General features: G+C 37.7%; 1 protein-coding gene across 1 annotated transcript in view; it reads left to right on the plus strand.

The window, feature by feature from the left end:
• The window catches only part of kcnt1a (potassium sodium-activated channel subfamily T member 1a), a 41,566-nt gene that overhangs the window by 17,711 nt on the left and 11,547 nt on the right, over positions 1–12,308 (plus strand). Inside the window, exons 14-19 of the mRNA XM_086151895.1 lie at positions 3,031–3,094; positions 3,198–3,306; positions 6,412–6,520; positions 8,443–8,592; positions 10,698–10,927; positions 11,000–11,216. Of these exons, the coding sequence (XP_086008021.1) occupies positions 3,031–3,094; positions 3,198–3,306; positions 6,412–6,520; positions 8,443–8,592; positions 10,698–10,927; positions 11,000–11,216 (879 nt within the window). The remainder of the gene's footprint in view (positions 1–3,030; positions 3,095–3,197; positions 3,307–6,411; positions 6,521–8,442; positions 8,593–10,697; positions 10,928–10,999; positions 11,217–12,308) is intronic.

Consider the following 12,308-nt stretch of genomic DNA (forward strand, 5'->3'; position numbering starts at 1 on the left):
GTTGTCAAAGAGAACAATCTACGTCGGCATTTTGACACCAAACACGGAGCTAAGTATGCTAAAGTTAGCCTTTCAGAAAAACAACAAATTGTCCTAGAATTAAAAGTATTTGCATAGAGTCTATGCTAATGCATATGTAACATTTCGGACTTGAATAAGTCATAGATTCAGAGTTATTTCACATTAAGGAGTACTTAAATTTATTTTTCATTACATTTGGTTACATTTATACTGTTACTGTTACATGTGGCCCTTTGAGGGCAACCACCATGCTGATGTGGCCCTCGGTGAAAAAGAGTTTGACACCCCTGGTCTAAATAATGAACACCTGCTTTTATAGTATATTTATATGTAAAAAATAATGAATACATTTAATATATGTATATACATATATATATATACACATACATATATATACATATATATATGAATATATGTGTGTGTGTGTGTGTGTGTGTGTGTGTGTGTGTGTGTGTGTGTGTGTACATATATATATATATGCATAAGCAAGAGTGCTACCAATAACGGTATGTTTATGTGACACAGAATTGAATATATATATGTACACAGCTCAAAGGGAACACTAAAGTAGCCCATCCTAGATCTGAATGAATGAAATATTCTTATGAAATACTTTGTTCTTTACATAGTTGAATGTGCTGATGATAAAATCACACAAAAACGATCAATGGAAATCAAATGTATAAACTCAAAATGAAAGTATAAAAACACTCTACGGGCTGATCCAACGTTGGTGTGATGTTCTTAAAACAAGTCAAAATAAATCCCTGTTGCTTCCTAAGTGGACAAATTGATTTCAGTGTGATTGATTTGGAGTTACATTGTGCTGTTTAAGTGTTCCGTTTATTTTTTCGATCAGTGTACATATATATATATATATATATATATACATTTATATATATGTTTGGTTTATTTTTCTAACATCGCATATTACAATATATGCACGACAAGCCTCTGACTGTTGCACTTAAACTGTTAGTCATATATATATATATATATATATATATATATATATATATATATATATATATATATATACACATATATACACATATATACACATATGACATTTTTTTAGCGGACTAGTCGATTTTTTTTCAAACGCCATGCAAGTTCCAGTCAAGTAAAGACAAAGTCAGGTTTATTCTCAATTTCTCTGCAAGTGTTCCTTTTTATTAATTTGAACAGTATAAATATATATATTATCCTCTTTTAAAGAGAATAATAAAAGAGAAACATATATATATTATTCTTTTTTATATATAAAAAGGAGAATTTTATTAGAGAATTATCTTATTTTATTTTACTTCAACAATTTCCTTTGGGATAAATAAAGTTATTCTTATTCTTTTTTTTATTTCTTTTTAATTTTATTCTTGATGTTCACAAATTGAAAGGTGTTATCCCATGTGAAATAGAGATCCCATGTGAGGGGCAGTTGTGGGAATTGCCCCTCAGGGAGAAATAACATTTTCTGATTCTGATTCTGATAATGGAGCAATGATAACCTAAAAACATCCTCGCGACACTTAAACCCAATTCGAGCGTCATTTTCTCCCGTCAGCCTCAGATGGAACAGTCCTGCAGCGAGGAAACAAGCCCAGGGCTCCCACTGACTCCACAATATGGTGAATTGATATTACAGTGCAAAATTATCCTAATTGCGTCAAATTAAGTTTTTATTATTTGAGCCCCCATGCATTTTCATGCATAAAACTGCTCCCTGCAGCAAAAAAAAGGTTTGGGAATGCTGGGTTACATCACTGTTTTCGTTTTTCCCTGCTGACATTGCTTTATAAAAGTCACAGCAAAACAAGAGAAGCCTGCCCATCTATATTCTGTTTTCCTTGATCTGTAATGATTTTTCTGCTTTATATCCAATGCCTTTTTTTCCCCGGACTGCGACTCAACCTTCAATCTTCACAATTACTTGTCCCGAAGCGTAGACAAATGCGTCTTTTCACGTAGACATGAAAAAAAAAATCAAAATTAAAGAGAGCCGTCACCGCTGCTTTTTATTAAGCCGTAATTTCGTCGGTTTCTCCAAGCTGATTCTTTATCTCATTTAGTTTGAAACTGATCCTTTGTAATCACCATGACAACTTCCGACGGCAGCCGAGGCCTTCCAGTCGACTGGGATGAGTGGCTTCCAACTGCTCACGTTGTAATTTTAGGGTATTGTTTCATGTTCAATGATTTTTGACTGATTTTTGATCATTTGCACTTACGTTCATAAGGGGGATGAGACCAGTATACTCAATTATAGTGTTGGTGAGTCATGATGTGACGTTTCATAAAAACAATAAATACGCCCTTTTTATTTCATAGAGATATTGCTTTTTATACGGTGTCGACTGGATTTAAAAAAAAAAAATTAAAAAAAACTGTGCCGAAAATCACCGAACATTTTCTGTGCAGTTAATAATAAGGATGTACTAAGAAAATACGTCACAGTCGATTCGGCAAATGTATGGAGGTGCAAAAACTGAATTATTCGGTTTAAAAGCGTGAGGAATGTTATCTCTTGCCTGACCATTACTTGTTTGTTTTTTTTTGTCTGTGAATCCTTCTAAAGATGAACAAAAGGGGGATAAAATCCTGCATTACCGCGATTTTAATGTATGACAGGAATCCATTATGTGTATTTGGCAGATATAGATACAGAGCTTTTAGATATTCAGGGGTATGTGTGTTGAGCCTACATCCTGCATCTGACAACATTTCAAATCCACCCACACTCCTGGATTCTGCACAGCGTCTGGCTGTGTCAATCATATGCAAATCAGCACCACGTTGACAGAATGGTATGGAAAATTACAGGTTGATCTGAGTAATGTCTGTCTGAACGACAACGTTAAACAGAACATTTAATAAAAACGCATGCCGACGATTTTGAAGATATCACAGTCGGGATTTGAATGTTTTATTCTTGTCATGAAATCTGCTTTTTTTGTTTTTTTTTTTTTTTTTTTTTTGGTTTACATCCTAATTTTTCTGAAACTGCTGCAGGATGGACGATGCAGAGGCTTGTTTCATTCTGAGCAGTCGCAACGAGGTGGATCGCATGGCTGCGGTGAGAGAGGAAAAAAAAAAACAAACAAACAAACGCTGATTACTCATTTGAAAAAAAAAGATTACAAAAAAGTGCAATTCCCCCCTTCCTTGTTATTCTCCAGGATCACCAGACCATCCTCAGAGCCTGGGCGGTGAAAGACTTCGCTCCGAACTGCCCTCTGTACGTCCAGATACTCAAACCCGAAAACAAGTTCCATGTGAAATTTGCAGGTGAGTGTTTCCTTTCTGAGGTTCTCGCTTGCATTTCACCAAGAGACCCAAAAGCATCCTCTTCTCTTCAATGAGGGTTGACAAGAAATAAACCAGGATAGACAAGAAAGGAAATTAAAAGAACAATCCAGATATTTGTGTGTGTGTGTGTGTGTGTTTGTGCTGCTTTCAACCACCTGAAGTCTGTGAAAACCTTATTTTGGACTTCTACTCGGCATAACAACAATTGCAGCTCTTTGTTCAGCTCCCGAATCTTCTTGGGTTCGATTCGTTGTTTTTTTTTTTTCGGCTGCCGAAGCGGCTGTTTAAGAGAAAATAGGACCTTAAAATCTCCGTGTTCTATCGCTCAACTCCAGGCGCCAACCCAACAAAATCTGACAAAACCAACAGGTTATTTAAGTATTGGTCATTCGGTGTTGTAAAGTTGGTTTCATTTAACAGTTGTTTTTTTGTTTTTCCTTCAGCGTGACATTCATCCCAAAACCAATGAACTACCTGTCATGATGGGAAGCTAAAAGAAATAAAACTATTAAGCAGATAGTTTGGAGAAATCATCAGACACAATATAGTCATATAAATTTATATATATACATTTATACATATGTATGTATATATATATGCATATATGTATGTATATATGTGTGTGTGTATATATATATATATATGTGTGTGTGTGTGTGCGTGTCTGCTTGTATATGTATGTATATCTGTATATTTGTATATATATTATATAATATATATATTATATATTTTTTTTTACTAGGCAATAGAAATATACATATGTTTTATGTATATATGCGTATATGTATATATACATATATAATTATTTTATTTTATTTTATTTTTTTTGCCTATGTGATAGAAGACTGTTAGCCTAACCAGCGAAGCTGTATGCTTTAGAAATGGTGACAATGATCGGGAGACGGGAGGCAGAGCTAGAGGTTGCAGAGATGAAGATGTTGAGGTTCTCTTTGGGAGTGACCAGGATGGAGAGGATCAGCAATGAGTCCATCAGAGGGACAGTACATGTTAGATGTTTTGGAGAGATGGTTGGAGAAGCCAGACTGAGATGGTTGGATCATGTACAGAGGATGGATAGTGAATATACTGGTAGACGTATGCTTTAATTGGAGGTCTAGAGGAAGACCAAAGAGAATATTTTTGGATGTAGTGAAAGAGAATATGAAGTTAGTTGGTGTGATAGAGGAGGATACAGAGACTATGGCAAGATTGAGGAGGTTGATTCGCTGTGGAGAACCCTGAAGGGAAAAGCCCAAAGAAAAAGAAGCAATTTGTCATAAAGGTGCAGGACATGTATGACTGAGACAAAATGATTGCTGAGATGGTTTGGCCATGAACTCTCAGATCTGGGTAGAAGGTTGCTGAAGGTGGAACTGCCAGGCAGGAGGTCCAGAGAAAGACCAAAGAGGAAATTTATGGACGTAGTGAGGAAGGATATGAAGTTAGTTAGTGTGACAGAGGAGAATACAGAGAATAGGGATAGATTGAGAAGGTTGATTCGTTGTGGCAGAAAAGAAGAAGACAAATGTATATAAATATATATATATATATTATCTTTAAATTAAATCTGTTTAGTGTGAAGAGTGGATCTGAAGAGTAAGTAGTCTAGAACTAGAAAGTAAAAGCACTGGGTTGTGACTTTGGGCCCTGTTGTGGTATAACTGCTTGGTAACTTCTGTTCTGGCATTGTGTAATGAGTGGGAGGGAATTATGGACCTGATTTTGTGGGCGAGTTTTCTTTTTTTTTTGCTAGTCAACTTTTTTGCAAGCGAGTGCTAAAACTTTGGAAAATGGAGTGAAGGGATATGAGCTCCTGTGTGAGCCGACTCTTGATATTGCAAGATTCTTTCCATGTTTAACAGATGATACAGGATCTTCCGACTTCAACTTTCGCTATATTTTGTAGATAGAGACGGCTAAAGTTAGAATTCATGTATTATTTCGTAGAATTTGGCATGAGATGATCCATGAGCAGGCTATAGGGTCACCTGGTAAGAAAAGCTGGGTAAAGTTAGCATGTTAACAGCATAGAAAACCCACTGCTGTTAATTACCCCCTTTCGGGACGCTAGAGATTTGCCGTAAAGATAAAATTTTTGAGGCCGATTGACGCCAGATCATAACGTATTAAAGTGAATATAAAGTTATTCAAGGACTGCAGGAGCTGAAGTACAAACTTGGTTGAACCACCGGTAGCAGCATGAGGGGAGCTGATTGGAAGACGAGAAGCAAAACTGAGCGGCTCACAAGATGGATGATTGTAATGAGCTACAACTCAAGGAGAGCAAAATAACAAAATAAATCACTTTCAACTAATAAGAAATGCTTGAAATACAGCAAAGAGCCAGATGTTGCTGGAGTCCAGAATACATCTAACAAACAGTCTGGAGAAGGGAGGAACTGAAAAGGAAGGTTATGATGTTAGGATGAATTAGATTTTTGGCTCTTTGGATTTATTGCACTCAATATTTTTTTAAATATTTCATTATTATTATTATTATCATTATTATTATTTTTATACTGAAATTATAAAATCGATATGAATCATAGCTTGTTTACTGTTTAATATATCAGTGAATTTTATTGTAAATTTGCAGTCTATTATTATTATTATTATTATTATTATTATTATTATTATTATTATTATTATTATATTATGATTATTATTATTCGTTAATTTCATGTCACCATGGGACTGAAAAAATAGTTTCCTCCTTGGTTCCAGGTGGATGTTTGTACCAAGCATTTTCTCAAGGTATTCCTGCCACATTATGTTCATGAGACTGGATCAGATGTGGGAGAATAATATACATGATTATATATAAAATCATTATTTTTATTTATTTTTATTTCATTTTTTTATGTATGATTCATATCAAAAAATTTATATGAATCGTAGTTTATCGTAGCAGCACACTTTACTGTAAATTTTCACGCTTATTATTATTATTCTATTAATTTCATGTCAGCGTCTTCTCCCTTCCTCTGTGTGTCCAGAACATGCAGAGAAATTGACAATAAACCTGCTTTAACTTTGAATATTTCATTGCTAACATTTTTCCCCGATTACTTTTTTCCTTTTCAGATCATGTTGTTTGTGAGGAGGAGTTCAAGTATGCCATGCTGGCTCTAAACTGTGTGTGTCCAGCCACCTCCACCTTGGTCACGCTCCTCGTGCACACCTCCCGCGGACGGTCAGTCATCTCGTATCGACCTAAGCTTCTTCCATATCTTCACCCGATATTCTTCACCTGTTCGACCGTTTTCCGCGCAGCTTCTTAGGAACCGTCGCTAAAAAAAGAGTTCATTGTGCCGCGCAGCAGTTAACAAAGTGGATTAAACAGACGAAGAACAAATGGCATTTTGTTTAGTGGATGCACTCTCTGTGAAACACTATGAAAAGCACTCTCTCGGAAAATTATTTTTCACAGCATGCAAAGAGATCACTTCTGAAAGCTGATGTCAATGTCTAGGGGAAAGCGCATTAATGGGGAATCGGTAGTCGAGGCTCTCGGCGTGATCGTGCCGGCCGTGTAGAAGGAGAAGTGCGGTGTGTTTTGTTTGTCCCAGGTGTGCAGACTTTGAGATTGCACAAGGCCACTTTGCAATGCGTTTTGTTTGTGTGTGGGTTCCTGGCATGGCTTAAAAGACACCAAGGACTTTTGTTTTTTTAGAGTCCTGTTTGAGCACGATTGATAGTTTAGGTTTAAAAAAGGAAAATCTGCACATTGACCTCATTCTATTATATATTTTTCATCCTTATTTCTGTGGTGTCATTGTAATTTGACATGTTTAAAACATTTCAAAATCAAACCAGTTATATTTTGTATTATGGAGATGAACAGAGAGAGCTCAAGGCATGAAAAGTAGTTTTGCCAAAATGGAAATGTTTAAAACTCCCATCAGCAGATGAGCTAATTCTGACCATTTCAACAGCAAGGTCATGGAGACTCAATCCAACTGATTGATTCTTAGGACAAATCAACCTCTTGCCAACAACGCAGTACTTTCTTTGAATCTGTCTGCGCCAGTGAGGTTCATAGCTGGTGAGGCAGGAAAACTGGGTGCCTCACCTAGTGGCTCTTCATAGCTGTTATATGATCGCTCAGCACAAGAAACTAGTAACACACATACAGTTTTTGACAACAAAAAAAACAACGTACACTGGAAATGTAGTTCATATAGCAAAAGTGTTTAAACATTTTAGTAGCGTCATACAGAGAGACTGCAATTCCGTCTTTGCTGTCATTGTGCAATCTACATTGAGGCTCAACAGTCCTCTGCCTCACTGCACATCTCTACTCACTATATCCAGCCATTTTCAATCAAAAACAACCTAAAACTGATGAATTTAAAATGAAAAATGTATTTATAGTGCAAATAACTGATAAATATAACTGTTGATTCTTTTTTTTTTTCCCCACGATTTGCAAGTGAGGCACAGCATCTTCTGCCTCACCTGACTGCACATCACTAGTCTGGTCCTATTTCCTAGCAATTCTACTCATAGATGTATAAATATATATTTTGATTATATTCGCAAAGAGGATTGCAATGTCACACATTGATGAAGAAAAAGATACCGAGGCGCCCTATCTGGTAGTACAGGGCGGAGTAGTAGCATAATTTTTCTTGCCACAGCATCAGAACGCCACACATCTGTGGTGTCCAGCTGCCGTTTGACTGGTTCGATTTACATTCTTTATGGACGTTTTCAAAACCCTTTTGGATTCAAACAAAGTCCTCCCCACGTGTTTGGGAGGACATGTCTCCTCCAGAACCGCTGTGTTTTTTTGGACTCAAATATCCCTTTTGAATTCCTTTGGGCGTTTCTATACAGAGTTAATGAATTCATTTCCTAGCCCTGAATCTCAAACACCTGGGCCAATTATTGTCATAAGTGGATGTCATTATAAGGCATATTATAGTCAAGTTGATTGACAGAAGGTATGAAGGCGTACACTTTTAACAATGAACCCACCCAGGTAAGACGTCATTTGTCTAGCGGGAGCGCAGACGTAACATATTATTCATCACAACACCGGGTTTCTGATATACCCGATGTTTTTAACTCACAAAATGCATTTTAATTTTCAGTAATATGCTTACATTCTAGAGAAGGACAACAGTCTCCGGAACAGTGGCAGAAGATGTATGGCTGCTGCTCGGGGAACGAGGTTTACCACATTCGACTGTGTGACAGCAAGTTCTTTGGAGAGTACAGCGGCAAAAGCTTCACTTATGCATCTTTTCATGCACACAAGAAGTGAGTTAATACACCCTCTAGAGATGCACTGAAATACTGTTTTGTGCATTTAAAGGTATAATCTAAAAGAATTGGCCAACATTTCTAGCATCAGTCTTGACCTGTCAAGGTAGACGTACGATCAAGACGGAGAAACCGCAGCGTCTCCCTGCTGGGAATTTAGAATACTATCAGGAATAACCTTGGGAAAATTGACGTGAATTGGAAATCCAGATGTGTGCATGTGTGTGTGTGTGTGTGTGTGTGTGTGTGTTTCCCTTCACTGAAATTTGAACAGCAGCTAAATTCTTATCGTCCAAGTTGGGTTGATTTCAACATATGGTCCTTGCATAACAGAGACTAATGAAAATCAGGAAAACAAATACATAAATATATGGATATAAGTCAAAGAACAGTATTTAAAAAAAAGGTTACATTTAAAAAGCTATTGGATTTCATTGTTAAAACAACAACATTTGAGACAAACCCTTTACCAGCATCAGCTGCGCTCCATGATCTTAATCATTTGATCGGCATCTGCTAACAAAAATCAAATCCTACAATCCAGAGCCAACGCAAGCAAAGATACGCGATATTTAAAACCAAGAACCAAGAAGTAAAGCCTGGATTTTGTAGTTGGATATTTGCTTGCAGTAAGAACTCTAAAACCCTGAGATCTACCATCATTGCCATATCTTGGGAAAATATAAGATACAGTAATTTCCGGACTATTGAGCGCACCTCAATATAAGCCGCACCGGCTAGCCGATCGCTATCTCGGGCTTCCTCCTGCGCGCTAAAACCGTCAAAGTCGTCTTCTTCAGTGTCGGAGTTGAACGGACTCAGAATTTCCCGGTCATTTCATCGGTCCGATGTGACGAGGATTAATGTTTTAGCGGCGTGAAGCTCGTTAGCGTCCCCCACCCAAAAAAGTCCATATATTAGCCGCATCGTTGTTTACGTGAAAAAAAAAACGCGGCTTATTGTCCGGAAATTACAGTCCTAAGTTTCAACAACTTGATCAGGTACTCTGATATCCATCTGGTCCACAAAATTTTACATAACGCCGCCCCGCCTCTTCTTAAGACCTACATCAAGCCTCGCTCCCAACTCACAAGTCGAGTGTTAAGATTGGTGTCTAGAGGAGACTGCAATGTTCCTAAAAGAAAGTCTGCCTTTTCTCAATCTGCCTTTTCCTATAAAACCATCAAAGAATGGAATGGGCTTCCAGACAATCTAAAGAACATGACTGATTTTTACACCGTTGCACGAGCCGTTAAAAATTGGATTCTGGAGCACCAAACATGCTCACGCTAACAATACCGGACGGGTATTTCGCCATCCGATGACCAAACTAATAACATCACAACAATATCACTTTCAACTTGGGTTTTACTTATTTTGTTGCCTGTTTATATATTGAGATGAGATGAGATGAGATGAGAACAACTTTATTTATCCCGAAGGAAATTGTTGTTCTCATCTCATCTCAATACATAAACAGGCAACAAAATAAGTATATTATAAGTATATATATATATATATATATATATATATATATATATAAATATATTCATTCATTCATTCAAACCTTTATTTATACTTGTAAGACCACTGAGGTCTCCCTCATTTTCAGGGTCGACAAGTTTACAAGCAAAGCAGAGCACAGCACCACAATAAAATGAGATCAAATTAAAGAACAGGAGATAATCTAAAAACAGGTGAAAATGAGATTAAATTAAAGACAGTACGGAAGCAGTAGATAAAACTCGAAACAAGTAGAAAATGAGATCAAATTAAAAAGTACAAGGGGGTGGATAGAACTAAAGACAAGTACAATTGGCAGTAGAAATTAAAAAAAAAACAGTAGATAAACTAAAAACAGGTGCAAATGTGATTAAATTAAAGACAGTACGGAAGCAGTAGATAAAACTCGAAACAAGTATATATATTATATATATTGTCTATTTGTACAGTTTTATATTTGTATTGTCTTCCCAGAACTACAGATGGAAATTAGCTATGAGTTGCAATCTGGTACAAACATCTCATTCTCTGTGCTGAATTGTACACTGTCCTAGTAACTTTTTAAACTAAAACTAAACTAAAATGCGCCTTATTTGCAGGTACGGCGTGTGTTTGATCGGCATAAAGAGGGAGGACAACAAGAGCATTCTGCTGAACCCCGGGCCGCGCCACATCATGGCCGCCGCGGATACCTGCTATTACATCAACATCACAAAGGAGGAAAACTCCGCATTCATCTTCAACCAGGAGGAAGGGAAAGGCCGCGGCTCGGGGGGAATCTACGAAGGACCGTCTCAGCTTCCCGTGCACAGCATCATCGCCAGCATGGGTGAGAGTCGACCCCCGACGCGATCGACCGGTCGCAAGGCGCGCAGGGAGCTACATCTCCACCGTCTTCCAGGCACCGTCGCGATGGACCTGCAGAACACGAGTCCGCCAGATGTCTCAGGAGGTAACCTGGTTCCGTCTCCGGTAAACGGGGCGGGCGGCCGGCGCCCGAGCATCGCTCCGGTTCAGGAAATCGCCGACTCGTCCTCCATCTTGCCGTGCGACCTTCTCGGTGACCAATCAGAGGACGACTCAGTCTTCATAGATGAGAAAGGACACTCTCCTACCGAGTAAGATATCTTTTTTTCATCTTGTTTAAAAGGTAAATACGATGTTGACACCCCATTGTGCTTTAAAGTAAATACTGACAGGAAATTTTTGGCGCGGCAACTGCATTTGAATTTCTTCTCTTGAAGACGTTTCACCCCGACCTCAGATGCTTCTTCAGTTCGGGTGACTTTTTTTTCTGATATAGTTATAAAATATGGGCGAGGCGGTGGTTAGCGCTTCGGCCTCGCAGCACGAAGGAACCTGGTTCGATTCCGACAAGGGGACCTTTTTGTGAGGAGTTTGCATGTTCTTAAAAATTCAAGGTCGATTTCTCCAGATCTACTGGACGTCCGGAGAAATCGAGAATTCTCGCAATCCCACGGTGACATAGAATAATAGTAATAATTAGCAGTAAAAGTGCACTGTTACATGAAACAGTCAACAAACTATGATTCGTAACAATTTTATTATGTCTGTATAAAGTAGTAATTAAAAGTGCAAATTAAGGGCGCCGTTACAGGCATAAAGTGCATGCAGATACAGGCTGATATTTGAATGGTGTGAAAGAGTACCCGCAGAGGTTGTTTTTTTGTGTAGTTTAGTGCAAAGGTTAGTAGTTTGTACCATAATGGTATTTGGTGCAATAGCAGCATGATGGGTTTCTCAATGCAAAGTAGCAGTAGTGCAAAAAAGAAAAGAAATAGGCAACGTTTTGATGTGTTTTCAGAAATATGTAGCAGGTTCATTGGAAATATTGGGAAAATTGCCCCGTTGGTTGTCTGTCTATATATGTGGCCCTGCGATTGACAGGCCACCAGTCCAGTGAATACGTATATAAATATTAATGGAGAGACAATTAGAAGAAAATTGGAAAATAGTAAAAGACATCCACAAATAAATAGACAGCAGAGCAACACAACAACACGACAACAACATCAAGGATAAGAATGGATAAAAAAAGGATGTAAATAAACAACCAAAACGACAAAAAAGTGAGTAGCAGTGGCACTGACAAAATAATATAAATTAACAAAAATAAGCAGAATGCGAATGAGACCAACAAGGATAAAATTGACAAGAGAGTTATTGATTATTTCCCACAATTCATGCCG

This window comes from Fistularia commersonii, chromosome 9, assembly GCF_037954325.1.
Source record: "Fistularia commersonii isolate RoL2024-O1a breed Wild chromosome 9, RoL_Fcom_v1.0, whole genome shotgun sequence".
In the NCBI taxonomy this organism is placed as follows: domain Eukaryota; kingdom Metazoa; phylum Chordata; class Actinopteri; order Syngnathiformes; family Fistulariidae; genus Fistularia; species Fistularia commersonii.